This window comes from Pimephales promelas, chromosome 5 (assembly GCF_988280905.1).
Source record: "Pimephales promelas chromosome 5, fPimPro1.hap1.1, whole genome shotgun sequence".
NCBI classification, from domain to species: Eukaryota; Metazoa; Chordata; class Actinopteri; order Cypriniformes; family Leuciscidae; genus Pimephales; species Pimephales promelas.
The window spans coordinates 34,370,210-34,396,873 of NC_142773.1; the positions used below are offsets into that span (position 1 = coordinate 34,370,210).

Genomic DNA, 26,664 nt, shown 5'->3' on the forward strand with positions numbered 1-26,664 from the left:
ACTCTGTGCCAGGGGGGGAAATAGTTTCCACCGTGAGCTCATTGGTTATTCAGTGAAATATTATTGGAAAACACTGATGCACCGAAAAAGCTAAATATCGACAAACCAGACAAACCGCACTGTTTCAATTTGGGATTAGCAGGATAGTTTAATCTCTCTAGATCTCACTTGGGATTCATCACAATAGATTCTATAAGGACAATTTGTACAGACCTGCAGCTTAAGAACACACTAAATAATAGAGAATGACATTTCAAATTCATTTTTTAGTTGAGTAATCTAACACATTACTATTAGTAAGTATGTAAGTATTTTACATTTTGTTGACATCACCATTAACACTTTTTAAAATAAGCCAATTAAAAAACAAACAATCTTTATTAAATTAAAAATAATTTAATAATAAATATCAATACTTAAAATACATTTTACATACTTTTACTCTCAGTGTTTCACACTTTCCTCTATAAAATTAGATTCTCATCATGAGATGCATGATTCTACCAAGTATGACTATTCCTTCAAATATGGCAATAAAAACGTATTGTTACACCTGGCACAAGCTATGACCTCGCATACCCTCGACGTCAAGTGTCCAGCTAATGCAATTAGGAGAGTGATATTTAGAGGAGAGACTCATTGGGAAAGTTATTTATACATAGATGTCAATATGGATATGAGAAAATGAAAAAAAAAGACTATTTGAAAAGTTGAAACAGTGTTTTTTCTAGTTGACTTGAACAAAAACCCAACTACACAATTACCTGTGCACATCCCTACCAAATTCTGATTAATACTTTCAAATTTATATTTGTTTTTGAATCCAGGTCTTAGAGAGCCCCAGACTGAAGCTGTGGGTGTAGAATATATATAATCCATCAATACGTCATCACAAAACCACACACACACACTGACCTCCTCCTCGGGCTCCTGGGCCTGTGGTGTGTCCTGATGGGGGGTTTCACAGTCAGGGCTGTAGTGTTCACAGTAATCGTAGGCTGCACGAGGGTCCGCCACCAAAAGAAGCTGCTGGATGTCCCCCTGAATAACAGCACAGACAATTATCTGAAATATTCTGGATATCGATACATAAATTTGATATATGTCATTTTTATTCTGCCTTGAGAAAATGCTATGTGTTTGTTTGAGTGAGACAGACAGACAGATTTACAGACAGATTGATCAATCAATAAACAGACAGACAAGATAGATAGATAGATAGATAGATAGATAGATAGATAGATAGATAGATAGATAGATAGATAGATAGATAGATAGATAGATAGATAGATAGATAGATAGATAGATAGATAGATAGATAGATAGATAGATAGATAGATAGATAGATCATTAGACAGACAGGCAGGCAGGCAGGCAGGCAGGCAGGCAGGCAGGCAGGCAGACAGACAGACAGACAGACAGACAGACAGACAGACAGACAGACAGACAGACAGACAGACAGACAGACAGACAGATAGATAGATAGATAGATAGATAGATAGATAGATAGATAGATAGATAGATAGATAGATAGATAGATAGATAGATAGATAGATAGATAGATAGATAGGACAAACAGAAGAAATATATTCAAAACCATGAGTCATAATCCACAAAAAAATAAGCACAGCTGCTTGCTATAGAGAATCCTTCTCTTGATAAATCAAAAAAGTGTCTGAGTGCCACAGAGACCTATATGTGTGATAGCATCAAACATAGCTGCAGGACATTGAGCATTAGCTCTTCGTTCTGCCATGATCTTCTATCCCAGCTAGCCTCTGAAAAGTCGCTCACAGACAGGAAGAAGGCCAACGCGCTGCTCAGCTGAAAAAACAATGAGAACGAAAGTGCTCGGTTCAGCACTGTGTGAGCACACGGAAGGGCCAATCTGCGTCCCATTTAAAAAAAAAGTGATAGCGCTTCAACAGAAGTCACATTTCACAGAGCAGTCCTGCGCTAATGACTGAGGAATGGCAAGAAAAATAACCAGTGCCCGTGCTGAAATATCTGAAGCCTTCTGTTTTTCATGAAAATTTGGGAAAAGGAAATAAGATCCCCTCTCCCACCTCGACACAAAGGCCAAACAGCTACGTGCACGAGCTGAACCCAAGGAATTCTTTAAGCGGGAACTGTCTGACTTTGCTGAGAATGTAAACTACTTCTGTAGAGACTGCAGAATACCTCAGCTGACCCCCACAGAACAGACCGCTCGGACCAGTAATGCCAAACCCAGACATAATGCATTGTAAATGGGTAAGTCAGAGAAGGGAAGATTTGATTTGATTGGCATGTAAAGTTGGGTGGTCTGGGGAGGAGAACGCTAACATGCAGACGACATTAAAATTACAGGGTCTACATCTGTGGGAGCTTAAGGCGCTGGAAGACATTTTATGGTATAAAAAGGATGCTTCCTGCAAGCATGACCAATAAATCCTTGTACATGCTGGAGAGATCTGACATCCCTCTGTACAACAAACATCTCAGCAGCTGACACACGTTTAAGAGTCAAACACATTTAAAAAAAAATCAACTTTATATTTCAAAATGAAAGCTTTGCCATAATTCACATATTCACATGGTCTTAATTTGGTCATTCCAATTGAGTTGCACTTTAGGCAGGTTATTTGGCTTATATTGAAAATTCTGTCATCTACCCACCCCTATGTCCCTTCAAATTCATATGACTTTTTTCCAGAAGAGCAAAATTTCAAAGCTGCGCTTTTTCATGTAATGAAAATAAATGATGATCACTTGCTGTCAAATTAGCTTATCCTTTTTACCCACTATCCATCCATCTATCTTAAAGGAGACAGTAGAAGTTTATTATTATTATTTCTGACTCAAGAGACTCTTAAGATTGAAATAGTAGTATTGTTAAATTCTGTAAATGTGATAAATGATTCTGTTAAACAAATTTAGTATACATCTTAACCCCCTGGGGACCAAAATCGCACCGTTCAACTCGTTTTTTTTCACAAGTATAGGCTTAAAATAATTAATGGTCATAAATAAAATCAGTACATGATTATAAACTACAGAGGGTCTTCTCTTTTTTGTGTACACTTATTAACATCAAAACCAATTCATTCAAAACATTGATATGTGAGGCTTTTGCATCTGAAGTCTTCATACTGTATATAACTAATACAAATGAAAAAAGCACAAAATAAAAAATGACTGAAATTTAAACATCAAACGAAGACTAAAAATACATTATGAAAACTAAGATTGGACAAAATAATCCTAAAAAAAAACACACACACAAAAAAAACACTGGTATCTCCTTTAAAAAAGTGCATCAATCTCAATACGCTGAACAGCAAGTGAGGTTTGGCCGACACATTATATTCAGCGACCCCATTCAAGTCAGACAAACCATTCACACACCTAGTTCAACATGAATTCAAAAATGTGCTGGCCCACTACTGACATCAATCTCTAGTCAAACACATCTCCTTTTTCAGCTTATTCCATACAGTGACTCTCCATCATTGGATGGGAGTTGTTTTTCGAAGTGTCTGGCACATCATCTACACCACTGAGAACCCAGATAATATATACTAGCATGGCTCTGGACTAAACACTGGCGGAAACAGGGAGATATAAATCTACTTTGAATACTTCAGTATCCATTGGGATTGCCCTGTCTTACAATCACTGCATTAATTCATAACAGGCACATTCTTTTCAAAGAGAAAAACTCCTTGTACAGTGAACTAATTTCAGATTCTGGATATTGAACATTGAACAAGCAGCCAAAACCTTCCAACAACAGATCAGTATCAAAACCCTCACCAGCAACTTGTTTTGGTTTGATTTTCTTTATGTGCGTCACTAGTGTTCACAAAATCTCTAAATGTATTAGTTACACGCTCTATTAAGTCTGTTCGGGCTTAGAGTATGAAGAACATTAAAACCAAATCGAATACAATCCAGACAAAAGAAGCGGTGGTAACAAGTCTAAAAAAAAGTGTAATGATTTCAGTCTTTCTGTAGAAGTATTGATCACTGACTAACAGACAGGAGGCAAACACACTCTCAAAATGGCCATCTAACAAAGTGTTAATATAGACAGAAAGGACAAAATGAAGAATCTAAAACTATCAACTAATCCATTCTTAAAAGCTTCACCTGCTTCTCGTAATCTTCCTGTAATTTTGACAACAACCTGACATTCTTCTATCCAGCTGCGTTAATAATATTATTCTCAAGAGTCCCACAGTTTTATATAAGACAATTCAGATAACCTTAACCTAATGACCAGCACTAACACTGAAGCCTGGCATGTTCTTTAAATTTCAGCAAATTTTAATGCATTAATTTCTTATAGCTACTGATGTTTGCAGTATATGAAATGTAAGTTACAGATTCTCTGCCTCAAAGCCGGTGCAGCAGTAATGGAAATTGATGGGGGGGAAAAAATCACTGTTGTGCTGGTTTCAGATCAACATATCTGCAACTTCATTTATTCAACTTTATTACTCTGCTGTGACAAAGTCCTAATTTACCCCTGATGGCAGTGTAGGCCCCTGTGTTTGTTTGGTTTATATATTTTTTTTTTTATAAATGTTTGTTTCTCATTATTTGGTGCACATTAGACTGTTAACAAAAACACCAAGAGATTTATTTCTTTATTTGGTATTTACATAAGACATTCAGTTTTATTTATTTGCAAAACTAACCTTCTGGGTTCATGTCTGCAGCATGGTTTCCAGGGGTGGGTGTTAAGAGGATGGGCGGCCTTCCTGTTCCTCATTTTATGCTATCCCAAAGAATTCTGGGTAGTGTAGGAATAGTCCATTTCTCAATGGGAGCAGGGGGTTATTGTTTTTTATGTTTTATTGTGTTTATGTTCATTGTATGTAGATATGTATTTGTTTATTATTTGTATTATTTTCCTAGTGTAATTAAGGTTGATGTATTTTGAATATTATTTTAATTTTCAGTGTAGTTATATATTATTATGTATGTGAACATTATTTGAATTCCCTATTACTGTCAAATGGTTCACCCTTTCAGTATAAAGGAATGTATGTTTGCTGGTGAGGGACCTCCTTTTTTTGTTTATGTTATTTTTTTATTTGATATTCTTTATTTTGAAGTCAATAAAGATTTCACTGACTGCAAGCAGTGTCTCCTGCCTTTGCTCTGGTCATGTCTTCATATGCAATTCAAGGCGGGTCTTGGTTTATCTGAACAAAATGACCGGAGAAAGCCGGCATACGTCACCAAAGAGGCTACTATAAGGCAAAAATATATACATGCATGGATTAATCATTTACAATAAAAGCAACATGCATATAGAAAATATAGGATGGGTTACTGGGTTTCCAAACTCCAAAAATTCAAACAAGAATATTGTATAATGTTCAAAGAAAAAGGCTTCCAAGTGATTTCCACTAACAGCATGACATAACATAACGGAGTAACTCTATAAAATGAGTTTAACACATGAGATCCACCTAGTCTCATCATCACCCTTACCCGATGAAGTGTTAATGCCCTATTCTGCTGTTTGAGGTGAGGACTGTGTGCTTTAAATGTCAGAGGTCAAGACCAGAGAAGAAAGTTTGGTTCATTATGTGTGCACTGAGACTGAATCCGACCAAAGGTTACCCAAGTGTGTATGATTACCACTGTCAGCACTTTGTAATAATAACCTCCAGGTATTTCTGACAGTCACTATGACCTGACATGTGACCTCTCTGTCGCAGGACAACAGACTAGGGGAATGAACACTGGTCAAATGCAAATCGACATTATTCAATAAATAAGACAATTTATTGAAAGTAAAAAAAAAATGACTCTTCGAGCCGGCAGCACTATACTAACCTATTTTAATATTCAACTAATAGGTTAGTTTGGAAGAACTATGCAATAGTAGGAGTGTTTTTGTGAAGTTATGTGTATGTCCCTGTTAGAAAATCCATGCCATATCAGATTAAGGAGGTCCATACTGGACCTAATTTGTTACTAGTTTAAGGTACATTTTCATTTGTCAACAACCCAATGGACATCACATGTCAGCCCCCTTTTTTTTTACTTCTGGAGCATTTCACCCAGTTTAAAGCCTGCAGTCCATGAGATTGGACGTTTGTCATCCAATCAAATGCCAGAAAAGCTCTGCATGTGGTAATTATATATAAAAAACACTACATTGAAGAGAAGCATGTCAGCACTTCACTCCAAACACAGAAGCAAGCAACATTTTCTAAGTTATATTTACATTTTGTATATATTTTTTCCAGTATTTCATGGTTTGTATGTAAAATAGAAAGATTGAACTTATTAATTAAAGTTAAAAATCGACTTTAGAATTGCACATTTTAAATCAGGATTTTTTTAAATGTGTCTGTCCATTAGAATGGACAGTAGGTTTGAAAGCCTGTTACTGAAGTCACATTTTCAGTAATGCTGATTGAAATTTCTTTTATATAAAAAAAATAATATCACAGTACCGATACATTTTTTAAATTTTTTTCATGTGCAGAATATTCAGTTCTGAAGTGCTTGAACATATAGCTGATGAAAATATCTCAGATGTTGACTTTATGTGGAGTAATGAGGAAGATGAAGATGTAAGAAAAATATCCATATTTAAAACTTTATATAGTAAAATAACTTCTGGCCAAAAGAACGTATGGATTTGACTTAAATCTAAAGCACAACTTAAATATTAATATTTTTAATATTTTATATTAATATATATATTTTTATAGATAGATGCACATTTATGATGCATAGATCTACTTTTATCATGGATAGATGCACTTTTATGAAGGCTAGATGCACTTGTATCATGGATAGATGCACTTTTATGGACTTTCAAAACAAAAACAACCATTTACAGCCAATATAAAGCTTGGAAGGGTCAGAACATTGTTTAATATAACTCTGATTGTTTTCATCTGAGAGAATGTAATATACACCTAGGATGGCTAGAGTGGTGAGGGCCAGGGTGAGAGGCCAGGTTAAATCATGGGGTAATTTAAATTTTTGGGTGAACTGTCCCTTTAAAGGTATAGTTCACCCACAAATTATATTTGTCATCACTTACTCACTCTCATGTTGTTCCCAACCTGTATGAGTTTCATACCGTTTTTATTCTGCAGAACACAAAATAGGTATTATAAAGAATGTAGGTAACGAAACAGCTGACAGTGGCCATTGACTTCAATAGTATTTTGTTTTCCTATATATTTTCCAAATAACTATATGATATTATTATAATATAAAATTATCATTATTAGTAACTATTTAGAAAATTACAATAATATTTAGCAGTAATGTATCAATATATATTACAGTACAATGCCGTATAATTGATTACAGCAGTAATCAAATTGCGAAATTACGAAATACAGTAAAAATACAGTAAAGTACTATTTTGTAGTTTGCATTACTGATCTTGTGCACTGTAAAGTGAAATTACACTAGGTACTGGAAATCGAAATACAGTGACTTGCTGGCAACCGTCCTGCCAGTACTGTAAAAATACAAGAAAACACAGGATCCACACCGGAAATGACTCTAACATGAATGCATTGATTGATTCCTAGGTTTATTTTGTTATGAATAAACAAATGTGCAATATATAAAGGAAAAACCTTACGATTAAAGTTGTAATGTTATAATGTTCAAGTTTTTGATCTAAAAAAAGAAAGATGCACACAGAAAATGACCAGATTGATTGATTCGAAGATATTTAGTTTGTTACAAACAATGTGCAATCTGTAAAACAAAAACCTCAAAATTATAGTTGAAATGGTATACTGCTGGAATTTTTTTGACCTTGAGAAAAAGCTTAAAGTATAGACCAACAAATTTTATGTTTATTAATTTATTTTATGTTGGTACATTTTTCGGAAGTACACCTGTTTTGACCTGATGTCCATTGGAATGGACAAAAAAAATCACAATGAAAGCCATCATATAAAAAAAAAAAAATTCATTTGTTTTCATTTATAGAAGCCTCATGAGCTGGGAAAATGTACTTTTATATTTTTCAGAAACTTGAAACATAATTCAGGTCTGAAGGGGTTAACTTCTAGTGAAGTGGTTCTCAACAAGAGGCCCGGGGCCCACTAGGGGGCCTCAACAAACTTTCAAGGGGGCCTTGAGATAGTCCACCATATTTCTAAGTTATCCCTCCTGACACTTTAACCTAGATATTCAACAAAGAGGGTTGGAAAGACTCAGAGAAAAATATAGACTGGAATGATATCATGGAAAATGCAGATTGTTTGAAAGAAGCACAAACAGCAACTGTCTGTCAAATGCAGAAATCGTGGAGTATCTAATGCCCCCCAGATCTTATTTCACATTTTCATGAAATGAAAAGTCTCTGTGGCAAGAGCTGGGGAAAAAGCTTCATTTTATACACAGGGGGACAGATTCCATGCACACTTTGAATAGCACTAGCATACTAAGGCAAAAAAAAAAAAAAAAAAAAATCAAACGATTTTTCAAGCTTTAATACACCCCACCCCCGACTCGCTTGCCCCATTCCAGCGCAATCCTCCAAACAGCAGCCGACGCAGAGCCTTGAAGCAGGCCTCAAATGTTACCTTATCACTCTACTGGGAGCTGTTAAACAGTAAAATATGTTTCCCAGCAGTGAGCAAGACACAGACAGGGGCCAGTCAGGGAGAAGAGGATACATAGAAAGATTTTTTTTTTTTTTTAAACAAGAGAGAGAGAGTGGAAAGACCAAATGTGTAACCGCATGCAATAACATCTTTGAGGAAATGATAGCCTTTGTAATGAACAGTTGGACCAGTATTTCCATAGGAGGTCTGATGACAGGAGGATGAATGAGTCTAGTTTTAGCCTAGGCCTACCAGTTATACCAATTAAACCATTAAACACAAGATAACTTGAGATAGATGATTCGATCAAAAGAGAGGCAAACTATGCTTAAAAATTTAAAATCATTTAATTCAATCAAGCTAATATTATGAAATGAAATTCACTTCATTCATTTCATGCTTGGCAAGCTACTAACTTAGCATAGAGCTAACGGTATCTGCCTTCAGTTACACACTCGTATGCTGTTTTTATTTTTAGTGGAACACAAAAAGTGATTAAAGAATCTTAATAGACAGATAAGAGCAAAATAATGTGGGTTTAAGTTGTCCATCTTGTGATTTTGGTTATAAAACACCAAGCTGGACACAATATCTCTTAAACAGCTGTGAAAGCTCGACCAAGTCATAGCGCATATGATCATATTTTCCTTTCAGTCACAGTTCCAGGTTCACACCTGCTTAAGCTATCTGCAAAGGCTAGAAACACAGATGCGCCTCCGTCACGAAGTAAGCTTTTAGTTCAGACCTAGTAGCTCATCTCCGACAACAAAAAAAGCTCTCATAAAAATGCAGTTGAAAGGTGTTTCTGCACCTCTAGCATTACAAAACAGAACTAACTATATCGCGTAACTATAACAATACAAGCATGTCAAACAGTATAGGCCTACAATAAATAACAACTTAATATGAACTAACTTACAATTAAGGCACAGCATTGCTAATTACCCTTAAATGAAAACAGTTCCAAACAAATGCAAAAGGTGCTTCTTTGAGCAACACAGTGGTAGCTGGTGTTTAATTCCTGAATGAATTGGTTAAATCAATGATTCATTGACTCACTCATTTGTCACCACACTGGCATAGCAATGTAAAGCCGGGTGCACACTGTGAGATTTATAATAGTCCTTTATGATTGTTGCTTGTCAGACTGTACGAACATGATCCTCACTGTAATGTCACACTGTAAGATATTAGACTGTACGGCAGTCAAGTCGCATTAAAAACCGACACACACAAGAAAACTTGTCCGGAGTTTTACATCATCAATCAATGACATGTTCGGTGATGTGAGGTGCATTAATGGTGGCTACAAAAAAAAATCTCTGACGTTAATTTTGGTCATGGCTTGTGATAAAAAGACAATTTGAAAAGTCACACGGCAGGACTGTGAGCCAAATCTTCTGACACTGCCAGAATTTTGTTGGAGGTCAAATTTGATCGATCTACAATCATTAAACGGCTTTCGGTGAACATGTCAACTAACGAAGACTTCTGATTTTAGCTTAGGATCAGAGGAATGTTTTAGAATTTGCCAAATTTGTCAGATGGCCAAAATCGCACAGTGTGCAAAAAAGACACTATGAATACCACGTGTGAAAAGGTGGATTCATGTAGGTGAATCTCAAATAACCTATTTGTTATTCAGTGACAAAAAAGACATTATATTCAACAAAAATATGATCACACGTCCTAAAAATCTCAAAAATAAAGCGAGACACCGAGTCATAATCTGAAAACTAAATGTTCTGTTCTTGATCAGTTATTCAGCTTGATTTTTCCATCCACTAAATGTCTAACACATGTCCTCGAAGGAACACTAATTTGGAATACTTATGACATGCTGGACTTCTAGCCAGAAATCGCTAAATCTGTGCCATATCTATCTCACAGGGTTGGCTAAGCTTTGCTACTTGCTTGGCCAAGAGTGACAAGATATACCTCCTCCTTCACAGACAGTCCTTGCAAAGAACTTCAGTAAAAGAACATGTGCATAGCGAATCTCTTCAAAATGCTATCTATCTGAACAGTCTAGAGAAGTTCTGATGAGAAGATTCAATGACTTTATTATACAATAGCCATATTGTATATGGGGACTAGTTTTCACAAGGCATGTATCCCAGTTAACTATAAGGTGGAGTCAAATGTAAAATTACACAAATGTGTTTTCTCTAGCAGTGGTTTTGTTTGTTTAGTAGAGTTATTTGTGAATTCATTACTCTAAACTAAACTTACAATATCATAATATTTTTGCAATTGCTGTTGTGTAAGCAGGTTAAATTAAAACACAATAAAACCATACTGAACAGAGTCAAATATATGTTGAAGATAGATTATAATATATATATATATGGAACGTTGACCAGTATATATATATGGAACTTTAACCTGACCCAGGACAAGGGTATTTTTCATAAATTATTTTTTTTTTTTCAAGAAAGATAGGGGAAGGTTGTCATGCATTTCTTAAAGGGTTAGTTCACCCAAAAATATTTACTCACCCTCATGTTGTTCCAAACCTCTATGTGTTTATTTTTTCTGCTGAACACAAAGGAAGATATTTGGAAGAATGTTTTAATCAAACAGATCTCAATCCCCATTGACTACCATAGAATGTATTTTTTCCTACTATGGTAGTCAATGGGGATTGATATCTGTTTGATTAAAACATTCTTCCAAATATCTTCCTTTGTGTTCAGCAGAACAAATAAACACATAGAGGTTTGGAACAACATGAGGGTGAGTAAATACTGACAGAATTTTCATTTTTGGGTGAACTAACCCTTTAAGTTGTGAACTGTTTTAACTGTGATTAATCTATTCAGTTTATGTATTGCTATTCAATGGTTTAATACATTTGTTGTTTACTTTTTTATATTTGTGCTGTACCATTTTCCAAGATTGTTTTCTTATTTTACATTTTGCTGAAAAACCTTTGATACTTTCTGTTGTTACTCCATATAGTGTGAAAACATGCCCCATTATTGGAGCAATTTTTTCTAGAAGATGTTCAGTGGAACTTTGTTGTACAAGTATATTCAAGTTTTTAACATGAAACTGAATTTCAAAAAAAAAAAAAAAAAAAAACCCTCTGTCACGGTAAGTTGCAGCAAGACAAAGATTGAGGCATGATCTAAATACAGCAGTAAAACTTGAATTTGTCTAATTTTAAACAATAAAGCTAAATAATAATCACTAAGGAGATTATTCACATGCAGGTGCAGAATAACCACTTATTAAAAGAACAATTATTTTTTCAATCAATGAACCTATTGATAATTTGGTTGATTATTATATATATATAATATTTTTTGATTGGTTAATCTAACTATTCCCCTTCTTTTTCCCAATTTGGCTGCTTGAATATGTTCATTGTATGATCAAACAGTTGAACAACCACATTCTAACTAACTCACAATAGCACAAACCATAAAGACACTATCAAACATGGCAGTTTCAATAAAACTGTGAAGTTTTACCACAATTGACACTGTATCTAAATAAAGGATTCCAATCGAGGCGCAAGTTCATCCATCAGACATTGTAAATAACCAGCTGTTTAAAAAAATCCCACAATTTAGACTGGGCCAGATATTTCTGCATTTCAGTATGACTGGGAGTTGCCATCATTGGGGAACATAAACACGTGAAAAGTCAATGCATTTCATGCAAATTGAGTAATTTATGTAATCATCAATTATGTCAATGCAATGTTCCAGGCCATATACTTAACACAGACAAGAACAGACAACTGATAACACAAACTGAGGACTATAAATACACAAGGAAAACAAAGGGAGCTAAATGAAACCGAGGTGACACTAGTTAGTAACTAAACGAGCACACGAGAAACCAAGGAGATATAGAAGGGAAACAGGAACGTCTAAACAGAACACAATCATGATATTACCTCCCCCTTCGGGAAGGCGCGTCCTTGCACCATAAACAGAACACAAAGTCCGATGTTACAGTTACTGCACTTGCCGCCCAAAACACAAGTGAACATCCCAATCGAGTGAAGGGATTTGTGGAAACTAAAAGCACACATCTTACCTAATTCAGACTAAAACACAATCTATTTAGCCTCACATACTGACTTTATTTGTAGTTCATACAGTTTTAATACCCTATTTTCTTTCTCATTTTCAGGAAAAGCAACTAATTACCATTTTTTATTTCTATATCAAATGTCATACACTTGCAATGAAGCTAAACATATTAACAACTACATCATGTTGATATCCTATATTTTTACAATAAAACTTACAACAAACAGATGTTGTGTATACCGAGCTGCATCGAACACATTTATAAAATACTTTCCTTGAACCCATTGTGCGAGTTCACTATAATACCGTGTGCTTAATATACATGTTGCTGCTGATTGGACTGCAGTTCTGACACACCCACCAAACAAGAGAAAACGTATCTCAAACCCCGTTGCACAGCGTTTCCAGGAAACATGACGTTCAACCCGGAAACCGTAGCAAAACGTTGGGCACCGTTTTGAACTTGAATGTGCCCCTGGAATAACTAAAGGAGAACATAGTCCTGACACCATGGGGTAGTATGTTATGGTTTTCTAAAAGTGGGTTAATGTTTTCTTTGTGAGTAAAAATCATAATGTTTGCCAGTCCAAAGCAGCAATTTTCCAGAAGTCAAATAAGAGATTATCACAGAAGTCATCAGATTTCCTGCTTTTGAGCTGTTTTATATAAATGTATTTCTTATATGGCTATCTAGTGGGTAGGTTGTGACCTTAGCTCTCTTCCAAAACACACACAAAAACAAACACAACTAAGCATGTGCAAATACTCTCTCCATCTAGAGGAAAGTTTAGTACATCAACCAACTGAAAAGCCACAAATGTCATTACTGCGAATACACACCCAGGGTGTCCCGGGTATACTAATACTTCCTTCCTTATAACTTGTAAGCCATTTAATGAATCTATCTGCAAATGGGCGATTTGGGCAAAGGCTCATATATTTTGTTTTACACACACCAAAATATCCAAACTTGCATTTTATGTTTGACATAAAACAAAGCAAACAGAAAACAGTGCTAAAACCTATTATCAATGCTTTTGACAGTTCATCGCTTTCATCATAATGTATGAAAAGCAACTCTCTTGATTGAAACATCTGTGTTTACCATTGGGCAGCAATATTTGAAATAGTTTCCAACATTACGAGCAATCGTACAGTGGGTGGAAGAATTGAGAGATGAAATGCTAAGTGATTGCTGAAAACGAGCCCATTAACTATGGCAGATTTACCTCTCAGGCTATATATTTTGCAGGCTCATCACAACCCTCTGACTAACACTGGGACGAGCAGGCAAGAGGAAGAAATGGGATCAGAATTTCAAAAGATTCCTGTGCTGTACGACATCTCTAACCTGAGGCGAACATTTAGCATGCTGTTCTTATTAGACAGCATTCCTTCAGCTCACATCAAAGACAGACTCTGCAGATATTGTCTCGCAATCGGGCGCACCGAATTACACAGGATTGATGTGAATGGAATACTTGATTTGTGAATTTTGTTGAGTATGTGGTGTTGCACTTCCACTGAGTTGTATCTTGTATGCTCTTTTATTCCTCAGTCAGGATAGTTATGTTGAATTTATTTAGCAAGTATATATTTTGCCTCAGATATTTCTCAAAAAATCCCTTTGTCAAAATTAAAATGAAACAACAATTGACATACAATGAGAGTACAGAGCCTTAACATCGCAGTACACATCCTTGTGGATGGCATAGCTCAGATAAAATGGCAAGTTCATAGTAAAATCTCTGGCTTTGATATCTTGGGAAATCTGAGCATGGTTTGAAACATCCTCAGGAGAAAAATCTTAGACGTAGTAGATGTGTTTCTGCTGATCAAACAGTAGAGTATAGCTTTAACAATGTCAAGGTCATGGATTCAGAAATCGTAAAATGTGTGCCTTGGATAAGGGAAAAGCCTTCATTTAATCATATTGCTGTTGAGGATAAACTGTTGAGATATTAACGTCTTTTCTATGGGAAAGAAAAACTGTTCCTTTAATAGAAAACAACCACCTAGTCTAATTCTCTTAGGCCATGTCCACACTAATACGTTTTCGTTTGAAAACGTATATTTTTCTCTCCGTTTTGGCCTTCCGTCCACACTGAGACGGCGTTTTAGGTCAACAAAAACGTATCGTTTGGAAAACGCTCTCCAAAGTGGATAAATTTGAAAACGCCGTTTTCGTGTTGTAGTGTGGACAGTGAAACCGGAGGTATTTCAAAACGATGACGTAAGTTTAGTCATGTGATCCATGTAGTACCAATAGATATTCATGTTTATCGGTATTGTGCCTGTTATGTGTTATTCATTTTTACACTATTGCTAAAATTTGTTACTTTCTATGTTACTTAATATGTGCTATTCTTCATAGCACAGTACTGCAAAGATAACAGATAATGTAGTCTACTCACATTTGCTGTCCTGCGGCAAAACAGGAGAGCAGTTGCGTTTTAGACCAAACATATGGTGACTGAATGCGACCTGGACGCATCCGTGATGGTGAGATATTTTGCTAAATAAAATTATCCTGTTATTGTGCGATGACATTATTATTTATTTTCCCATCTGTATCATATTCACGCATGCGCAGTAAAGTCTATTTAGGAGTTTCTGAAAACATCTGAAAACGCTAGTGTGGACGGAGAGCGTTTTTAAACAAAACCCCCGCTTTCAAATGTATCCGGATTAATGTGGACGTAGGGTTAGTTAGGGTTAGTTCACCCAAAAATGAAAATTAAGTCATTAATTACTCACCCCCATGCTGTACCAACCCCGTAAGACCTTTGTTCGTCTTCGGAACACAAATGAAGATATTTTTCATTAAATTTGAGAGCTGTATAACTACCACATTGGCTCCTAAGGGACTGCCTCTTGACGGCCCAAAAAGTCAATGAAGAAAATGTTTAAATATCCTAAGTGACTACCGTGGCTCAACTATATGTTTATCAAGCGACGAGAATAATTTTTGTGCGAAAAAACGAACAAAAATAACGAGTTTATTCGACTATTCCTTTTCTTCCTTGTGGGCCAGAAACGAGACTTCCTTAGATTTCCACGACGCATGCGCGAGAATTGCGATCTACTTACACTACTTCAATTCAGTTCTCGCGCATGCGTCGTGGAAATCTAAGGAAGTCTCGTTTCTGGCCTACAAGGAAGAAAAGAAATAGTCGAATAAACTCGTTATTTTTGTTTGTTTTTTCGCACAACAAGTATTCTCGTCGCTTGATAAACATATAGTTGAGCCACGGTAGTCACTTGGGATATTTAAACATTTTCTTCATTGCCTTTCTGGGCCGTCAAGAGGCAGTCCCTTAGGAGCCAATGTGGTAGTTATACAGCTCTCAAATTTAATCAAAAATATCTTCATTTGTGTTCCGAAGACGAACGAAGGTCTTACTGGGTTGGTACAGCATGGGGGTGAGTAATTAATGACTTAATTTTCATTTTTGGGTGAACTAACCCTTTAAATGTCACAACAGGTCACTGTGTTAATAAGCCACTCCCACTAATCTCAACAGATCTACAAATTTTCCAAATATGTAAACTTCAAATGTACAATGTACAAGTTTTCAGCATCTTTTAATGATCTATGGACAAATAAAACCCACTGACATGCCCTGACATCATTCATAAGTGAAAATTAGGGGCTTCATCTCTTCACAAACAACATTTGACACTGCAGTAAATCAAATCATTTCATGTCAGGAATCCCAAATCAACTCGAGTCACACTAAACACTGTGAGTATCCTGGAACAACAGCTGTCACTGGGGCGGTACTTTCAAAAGATACTAATATGGTTTAATAAATGTACAATTCTTTCTGAAAGGGCATCACCCTAGTCACAGAGATGTTGTACCATTTGTTCAGAGAGTTTATCCTTGGCCTACACTTTTCCAAAAATCATAACAGGACAGTATCTACCAAGGTTTTTATAAAAACAGCTTTGCTTGCCTCAAAAACTTCCTCGTCCAGGATTCTGGTGCCGAAGACAGCGATGCCATCTGTGTTAATGATTGAGTGGTCACTTCTGCTGAGTGGTTTCGAGATCTTCTTCTTACAGTCCACAATCATTGTAACGGCCTTCTTTTCGATGCTAATAGCCACACGGTGCCACCTGTTGGGGAGGAAATACAACAAAAAAGAGCCATGAAGAACTATTGTTCTAAAACGCATGTTTGGGTCTTTGTACATTTACATTTATTTAGTGAAAAAAACAACTGCCTGCCGTTTAGGGAGGTTTGTGTTAGTACAGGATGTTTCTAAAGAAAAGACAATCAGCACTCTCTCTGTCCATGCACATTTTCTCAACACTGTCTCTCATGTTGACTCAGTTATAAATATTCAAAAGCTGTATTTGTTTAACACCATTTGTTTTCAATGAAATGAAAAAAAAAAGTCTTTATTACATGAATTGTGAGAATACACAATTGTTTTATCACATGTAAAAATCAATGTGGCTAATCAAAAGCACAGAAGCTTACTGCCGTTCTCGTATCCTTTTCAAGTAAATGTTTGCTTTGCTTTATTGGTCGCATATGGCTGAATATTAACATCCCACTATTGTCCTACTTTAATTATATCTATATAGATAAATAAATGAATAGGCAGATGGAAAATAGTCCCAATAATAAACACAGTGGACTAAACTAGCTATTAGGAAAACTTCATACGCAAATTGCATTACCAATCCAAACACATTCAACGGCCAGTTGATGAAAACTGTACAGCTTGTTAAACACACACACACAACCACGCTAAGGCCCATTCATAAACACTTATAAAAAAAAAAATACAAATTAAGAGTCAACTTGCTTTCCATCTGCGAGGTTGATTGCACGGAAAAGGGGGTAATCCTCAGGAGCGGGTTTCCCATGCTGATCCTCATACAGGAAGATAGGCGAGCGGCCCACCTCCACACCCAGCTGCTGGATGCCCTGCTCGTTGTATATCGACAAAAGGAAGGACTGTATTCCTGCCTTTGGCTTGATTGTCATAAGGATGGAGAAATCCTGAGGGAATACTCCTCCTGAAGATACAGGAAAGACATTGTGGGTTATTGATGATTCATTTGCTTGTCTTCCTTTCTGTTGCAGAGATGAGCTAAGACCGTCAGACAGTGTAGTGTGATCTAAACGGGCCTCGTAATCTGCAATGGCCCTTTTACAACAACCCAAGATCGTTTGTTGAGGGCAGTTTAACGATGTATGAAACAGTTTGTCTTTTCTGTTGGCATGTTAACTTTACAAGGTGTCAGGTGACATAACAGATTTACAATCAAATGGGTTGTATGAGCAGTAGGGTGGAAATAAACCGGTCCACAAACTACTGTACCAATATCTGAAATGCTGTTCTCTTTGCCAAACTTGAGGGATGTTTTTTTTTTTTTTCTTGCCAACATACTATTTAGCTGAAATTTCCAGTCCTAAAACCATAGGGTTTGGAGGCCATTTTATTTCAGCCAAAAATCACAAAAAAAGAATTGTTAATTTAATCTCCTTATTTTAAATTTAATAATAAATTTAATTTTGTGCCTCAGTTACCCTTTGCGGTCTGGCCAATTTGGAATATACCCAACACACAGAGAACAACAGAGGGTCCAACTTAATAGGACTAAACTTGTAAATGTATATGATGTTGTTGTTATAAACTGGGAAAATAATGAGAGATTCTCAATATCCCATTAGTAAAAATTGTACTCAAAACTGTGCTTACCATGCATGGGACATAGGGCACATTATTTTTTATCGATTAGTGTTACTATGTCAAATAGCCATCATTTTAATAAGTATTTGTTCATCATCTGTGTTACTCTACAAACAACATACAGTACAGCAGTTAAGATCTTTTCACTTATTATTTGTTTAGCTAGTCATGGATGATTAGCAAGAAACCCAGGCTCATTGGGAAAAAGTACCAGCGGCAAGTAATTTTTGCAAATTACATGAAACCATCAAACACTTAAAGGAGTAGTTAACTTTTAAAAAAAAAATTGCTGATAATTTACTCATCCCTCATGTCATCCAAGATATCCATGTCTTTCTTTCTTCAGTCGAAAAGAAATTAATGTTTTTGAAGAAAACATTCCAGGACTTTTCTCCATATAATGCACTTCAATGGGAACCAAACGGTTCATGGTCCAAAAGACAGTTTCAGTGCAAACTGCAAACTGTTCAAAGGGCTTTAAACGATTTCAGACGATGAATATGGGTATTATCAAGTGAAACGATCTCTCATTTAAATAAAAAAATAGCAAAGTTAAGCTCAAATGGTCGCCTTGCTCTGTTCTGTGATGCGCGTTCGTGACTCTCCTGTTCGAACTCGTTTATCAAAATGAACAAATCTTTTTTCGTGTCATTTGGTTCATTCTACGAACGAAATGAACGAGTTGACTTGGGAAAAGTTTTGTTCATTTTGATGAACGAATTCGAATAGGAGAGTCACGAACGTGCATCACACCCTAACCCTAACAGAGCAAGGAGACCATTTGAGCTTATAAAACTTAAACTTTGCTATATTTTTTTTTTTAAATGAGCGATTGTTTTGCTTGATAAGACCCTTATTCATCGTCTGAAATCGTTTAAAGCCCTTTGAACAGTTTGCACTGAAAATGTCTTTTGGACCTTGAACCGTTTGGTTCCCATTGAAGTCCATTATATGGAGAAAAATCCTGGAACGTTTTCATCAAAAACTTTCATTTCTTTTCGACTGAAGAAAGAATGGCATAGATAGCTTGTATGACGGGGATGAGTAAATTATCAGCAATTTTTTTTTTAATGTGAACTACTCTTTTAACTATATTGAGCTGTTTTATTATTTTTTTAGATTGGAATAATCTAATTTTACGGTAAATTATTAATATTAATATTAATAAATTATTTAAAAAGTATTAATACCATAGAATTACAGTATATTGCTGGCAACTCTGCTGCCAGTATTTTACTGTAGAATAAAAATACTGCAAAATACTGTATTTAATTTTTATGGTAATAAGCTGTAGAGTAATTTCACAGTATCTATACGTTAGAATTACAATAGACTGCTGGTGACTCTGATGCCAGTATTTACCGTTATTTTACAGATACATTTTATCAGCCTATGTTGTCAAAAAAAGTAGCTTCTTTCTTAATCGACTCTTCCTTAGAACAATAAATATGCCTTTAATTCATTCATCAAGATCTGGGCATCAGACTTCTGCATTGTAAACCGTCCAAATGCATTTAAGTGAGACGGTCAAGCTACATTATGTACTTCCTGTTGGATGCATTTCAAAGAGGAAAAATAAACAACTTAAAATGTCATTTTGCAAGAGAAAACCAATTACATTTGATTCTCAGCCTTGCCCAACCAGAACAGTTACTCTATTTAAAAGTAAGAGATGAGAGTACAGATTAGAAGAAATCATGTACCTGGGAAGAGCTGCTTGGTTGGGGAGCTGAGTTGAGCTTGTTTGTCCACTCGGTAGGCCACATCTGGTTTGGATCCTCTTCGGTTGGTGCAGAAGCCTTGTGTTTTCTTCACTCCTTCAGGTGAACTTTTAAAGTCTAAGACCTTGAGCACATCCACGGGTTCAGCTGTGAGGTAGAACGTTGAGGGCTATGATCAAAGCGTTTGTCATTTTCGTAATTTCATTGGTATACAAACAATATTAGCATCAGTAGCTTTGAAACATCAAACCAAAACAATATTGGTATAATGCTCTACAATAGGGTTCATTAGTTAGCATGAACTAACAATGAACTTCACCCATACAGCATTTTTAATCTTTGTAAATGTTAATTTCAACATGTACTAATACACAATGAATGACTGTATTTTTATTAACTAACGTTAACAAATGTATTGCTTATGGTTATTTCATGTTACCTTATTGTAAAGTGTTACTGCATTATTTATACAGTTATTTCCATTTGTTTTTCTAATTTAACTGAAGGCATAATTCTGTTAACAAATGTCTGGATGAGAAATGAGGAAAAGTCTACAGCAACAATAACACTTAGTGTCTGTCAATGGATACAAACATATTACAAAAACAATGTGGGAAAGATTAAGCCGCACTATCCAAAGATACGTTTAACCCTTTCACGCGCAAGTTTAAAATATTCTATCTGAGTTTTTCAAGGCGACCGTAATTTAGAACTTGCCACTTTAATGTTTCCATGGTGATGCGTCATTGCTTGTCACATGACACAGCGCAACCACAACACAGCGCTGAATGAATGATGATTTGCTTTTATGTAATTTTTCCTTTTTTATTAAAAATATGTCAACTTAAAACGTTACTTAAGTAGTCAACAAAGACATAAATTAACTGAGACAAACCTTTGTAAAAAAAATAAACATATTGTGGAGGTTTAAATTACTGGGGTCAAATTGACCCCAGAGGGTAAAAAGTGTTATCAGATTTGAGGGTAACAGGAGGGTTAAACATCTTTATAGCGATTGCGTTAGTTGAGCTGTATGCACAATGGGTGTCGCCATTTTAGTTTGTTTTACAGTTCAGAGAATCGGATCTGCTGGATTTACAACGTCAGTTCCTCCACTTCTCACGAAATACATGAAGTAAGTGGCCGGTGAACTGGGAGAAGAATCCACAAGTTTCCGAGGGGCGCTCCTGTAAAAAATAAAGTGGGTGAAACTTCCGGTGACACGGCGGAAGTAGCATTCCAATGGTATTTTGTGTTAGTTAGCGAAGAGGCTAGCTGTTTTTCTGAGAATTATTTTACTATTTAAAGACGCAAATCTTTATGAGAGATGTCGTTACGGAGCTCAGGGACAACATGTGCTGTGCACGGTTGTATGTATAACCGGACTAAACTAATTCAGTGGTTTAAACGTGATTGTTTTGAACATAAGCTGAAAACGAAATCAGAGTGATCCTGCCAGAGCCCGTCTCTGATCCTGCCAACGACTGTAGTTTCCATCACATCCCAAAAGACGACGAATCTTCCTGTGTACATTTGTTTAAATTCTTAATGTTCTATAAACTCTATCAGCATGTGATTGGCTGTTCGCTACTGATGTTACACCTAAACTCAGGATCAAAGCCTGTGTTGACAGAATACCAAATGTGCCAGTTAATGTATTCAAGTAGAACATGCATTTATAATTTTGAATAAACTCCAAAGCACAATGACTAAGTGTGTATTTTTTATTTGAATTGTTTGTCAGCTCGCACAACTGTCTGTCACCATGCCTTGATGAGTATTGATTATTAATAATGTTATTATAATACTCCCAATCAACAACTGCGGAGGGTAAAGGTACTGTTATTTCACCCTTTTTAATTTCTTTGAGGTTGTGTTCCCACATCGTTAGCTAGTTCGGATCGCTATAACTTGAATGACTGTCAACTGTTGAATGAACGAGTGTCAAGCATGTCAAGTCGCGCTTTGTTTACTTCCAACCGGAAGTCGCGCCCACTTTTGACGCAAGGCCTCATGGGGCGTAGGAAACTTGTGGATAGGGTCAAATGTTAAGCTACTTACAAAATGTGTATCTGATATGAACAAAACGTGTCGTCTTATTATAACTGAAAGGATAATTATTGCCGCTTCCATAGACATCAGTGTGTATTTTACAAAGTCAGTATCATTGTTTTGCTAGTACCTATGCGAATTTAAATGTCAGAAACCTAAAATAAACATTATGTGGTTGAAAACACTCAATAGTTGTGATATATGACAGCACTGAGCGTGTCCGTCTCTGGCTCAGCGCTAGCCAACGCGCGAGAGTTTGAATTTAGCAGTTGATGACGTGATGCACTGACCATTCTAATCACACCGGTGTGATCGTACACGTGAAATGGTGCGCGATGGTGACTGACAAATAGGACCGACGTGACCGACTGAAAGGGAACTACTGTTCTCAGATAAAAACATCCATTTATTTTTCACAATTTCTTCCAAGTACAGTAGGGTTATTATGTAATTGTATGACATTTTCCAAGTTTAAAAACAAGAAGCCAGTTTCAATACATATTGTTAACCTCAATTAGACTGCTTTCCCTTGTGCATCAGGCGTACTTATCCTTATCCTGCCTTGAATAATGACCACAGTGTGGAGTCAGCATATCTACAGTCAATTATCATTCAACAAGTGAGGACATTTACGTGTTGATACGATCAAACAAATTCCCAAATTTCCCCCTTGGTGCCACACGTGTCATTTCGCAACAAAGCTAACTCTGACTGACACTTTTACTGTACATAATTCCCCTGCCATTGCATATGCTGTGACCGTCAATGAAGCAATTGTACTTTTAAAAGGAACCCAAGCAGAACAGCAGTAAAGATGTGAAGAAGTATCCAGTAGGGATAATTGACCCCCGTACACGCAGATCCATTTACAAAGCCAAACATTCCCGGAGTTAAAGTCAGTGGTGCTGGTCAATGCTCCTCTACGGTTGTGGCAGCTCAGCACGACCCAAACTTTACAAGCAGTTCAACTCCACCAATATGTCAGGTACTACCCTTTATTATGTTGCTACTGCCAATGTCAAATATGAAAGGTTCTGGTTTCGCTCAGCCTGCACCCCACAAACGGCCAATTTCTAATGATCCCTAACAAATCTATACTAATGCTTAAACAGGCTGAGAGATTTATGATATGATTAATATGGCAATTTAGAGGCTGGTACTGTAAAGTGTACTCTGAGCAGCACTGAAATGTGATTTATGGCTCTGCTTGAGTCTTTTGGACTTCGTCTTTGATGCCTTGAAAAGGAAAAGTTCCGGCCTCACTCGAGACTGATGAATGAGGATGCGAGCGAGGTCAGGGAGATAAGAGTATCAGCTGGGTTACTAACATCCATCATTAACCGTACACAACTCTGTGTCCCTTTAAGACGCATCTGTTTGTCATCACCGCTACGAACGTTGTGGTTGAGGATGCCGAGTTGCGTGAAGTCTCTGAATCTCAAGAGGTTTAAGGGAATAGGAACAGAGGCCGAATGGATGACTAGCACATAAACACTCCTATTCTTACTCCCCCGCTACCAGAGACTACAAAAACTTCTGAGTCAGGTCAAACAGACATATTTGTCTGCTGGTCAGGCAGCAGACAGGAAGTATCCCTTTCAAAGGCCTAAAAACAATAAACCATACAAACAAGAATGGCTATTTGCTAAGACTCATTACTCTCGCTCTAGACTCCTTAGTGTTGGATTCAAATCAGGGTTTTATTTTCATATGCTTTGACATCACAAAAGGGCTCATTTTCCACCCTGTCCCACTCAACTAAGCCTGGGAAAGCACTTTAGAAGGATCATACTGCAGTATTTTTTGATAGATCAGCCCTATAACACTGTGTGTAAAGCGCAATAAAAACCAGTAAAACCATTGTAGGACGATGAGCTGCGTTTGTTAAAAATAGACAGTGGAAAAGTCAGTCAGACACTTGGTCGTCACAGTTACATTTAATTATATTTAAATTTCATTTTAAGGTCAAGAGCAGAACAAAAATATTATTCAATATCTCCTCTTTATACTTTCTGTAAAAATGTAAGTAAAATTTGACCTTTTTCCCCATTATTTTCTGTAACCATATGGTAGGCGCGTGCAGGAAGTGCTGATCCGGTGGTTCCTGTTCCACATATGTGGCCAGGAGCTGAAGGGTGGTGCTTTTTTAGGGTTACTGAACATGCTGAACACATTATGGTGTCGGCATGGCACAGCCTACAGATAACTTTGCCTCAATGTACCACCAACTAAGTCCTCCTAATGCCTGAAAACACAAACTTCTACTCTAAGATAAGGGGACTATTTTTGTTCAAAGGTTTGAGCTCAGTAAGATTTTATTTTTTTTTAATGAAATTAATACTTTTATTTAGCAACAATGCATTACATTTATGTAGAGTGAATATAAATACATATCTGTAAAATCTTCTCTAAGAATTTTTTTGTTAACTTTACTTAATGTCCAATAATTTTTTGAACTTACTTAAAATTTCTTAGTAATCTGTACTGTTTGCATTCTATGCCTTCGTTACTCAGAAAAACCTTGTAAACATTACTTGACTGGTTTGAGTTGTAGTTGTAAAATAAAGCCAAAAATAGAAAAACAAAGCAATTCATTTATTCATGCCGCAATTAGGGTTGGGTATCGAGAATCGAGTATCGATTGGAACCGGGACTAACTTTTCATTTTTCCCGGAATCGTTCAAAAGTTAAAATTTCGATTCCTAGTTTCGATATTCACAGTCCGCCGACCGGAAGAAGAAACCGCTGAACAACACCAACGAAGAAGCATCTACCGGAAGTGTTGGCAGAACCGCGCGAGTCGAACATGAGTAGCTTACGTCGGCGGCCCAAAGTGTGGCTTCACTTTTCTAAAAATAACGAAATCTCGGCAAAATGCAAAATTTGTGACAAAAGGAGTATTTGTGACAGAAGGAGTATTTCCTTCAGAAAGACCGTTGGTTAGCAAGGTTAGCTAAACTTTTTTGACCCTGCCTCTTAAAAGAATCGGAATCGAGAATTGTTGGGAACTGGAATCGAAACAAGGAATCAGAATCGGAATCAGAATCGTTCAAATTAAGAATCGGAATCAGAATCGGAATCAGAATCGGAATCAGAATATATATATATATATTCAAATAAATGCTGTTCTTTTAAACTTTCTATTGATTAAATAATGCTGGTTTCCTCAAAAAATATTAAGCACAATAATATTAAACATTTTTCAACATAGGAGAATGGTTTGTTGAGCACCGAATCAGCAAATTTTAATCATTTCTGAAGGATCATGTGACACTAGATGAGTATTGCTTGAGTAATAGCTGCTAAAACAACTTATTAAAATATATTTTAAAATATATATTTAAAATTACATTTTTTGTATAATATTTTACAATTTTTTACTAATTTAAAAAAAAACACCATGCAACCTGGTGAGAAGAACATAAACAAATCTTAAGACCCCAAACTTTTGATCAGTAGTTTATGTGCAGGATGCTTCATATTTTTTAAATAGTAGCCCATAGCCCATAGGAATCATTAAAGATTTTATTAATGTTTATTATACAAAAAAAATCTGAAATATTTGCCTGGAACATCCTGATTTTCTTGATAACTTTAAAACAGCTGCACACAATAAAGCTCAGCATGTCTACATCCGTGCACGTTTGTGAGCTTAATGATGTGGTCAGGCCCTAATGTAGCTTTGTCAAATCAGTCTGTTAAGAGTTTCCATCCAGCGTAACCCACCACTGACAAAACAAAGGGCAGCCCTGAGCATTATCATTCTAAAAAAAAAGTCTGAGCAAAACTCATCCAACTCTTAAAGGAGAAGGTAATAATCTTACGAGCCTCTTGCAGTGCTACTGTTTTTTCTTTTCTAAACTCTAAACTAAAGGTCTCTTTGTGCTCTTCAGAATGTCTCTCAGCATTACTGCATACCTAAAGGCCTCATATATTCCAGATGTGGAGAATTGGCAGGAATAGACCAGAATAGGACCCCCCCCCCATCCCCCCACCCCACCACAGAAGCTCTTAAAAGATCTCAGTATCCAAAATCTATTAATGCAGCAAATAAGCACATTGCTCCAAATGCACATCCACAATTAAAAGTGCTGGATGATTTTTATACTTTGTATTTTCCATTTATTCTACTTGGGGAGGGGCAGTGTCCTGGATAATGACACGGCTGACTTTTCACAATAAAATATGACAAAAGAATTTAGCAGAAAATATTTTATCGTCTGTGTAATTCAGCCTCTGAAATTACTAAAAACCTTGAAGAAATCTGGCAGAAATGTCAAAATACACAAGAGACACGACATCAACGACACGACACAACTTGACATCATCCAAGCACTTGACATCATCGCTATCCGTAATATGACAAACATCAAATGCAAAAAAAAAAAAAGGCCCTACATCCTCATTGGTTGAATCATTGGATAACTCAGTGGGTGTGGCCAATATCTCATGTGGACTTTGTGTGTCTTATATGGATTTCAGTTCAAATAAACAATCCAGAAAACAAGAGCCAAAAGGTATGGATATAATGAAGTTGGTCAAGATT

The 26,664-nt window shown here is 36.3% G+C and overlaps 1 protein-coding gene across 1 annotated transcript in view; it reads right to left on the reverse strand.

Moving 5' to 3' along the window:
• col11a1b (collagen, type XI, alpha 1b) overlaps positions 1-26,664 on the reverse strand; it is an 86,527-nt gene that overhangs the window by 58,100 nt on the left and 1,763 nt on the right. The window contains exons 2-5 of the mRNA XM_039677664.2: positions 20,049-20,213; positions 17,455-17,668; positions 16,594-16,756; positions 916-1,041 (exon numbers count right to left, since the gene is read on the reverse strand). Of these exons, the coding sequence (XP_039533598.2) occupies positions 916-1,041; positions 16,594-16,756; positions 17,455-17,668; positions 20,049-20,213 (668 nt within the window). The remainder of the gene's footprint in view (positions 1-915; positions 1,042-16,593; positions 16,757-17,454; positions 17,669-20,048; positions 20,214-26,664) is intronic.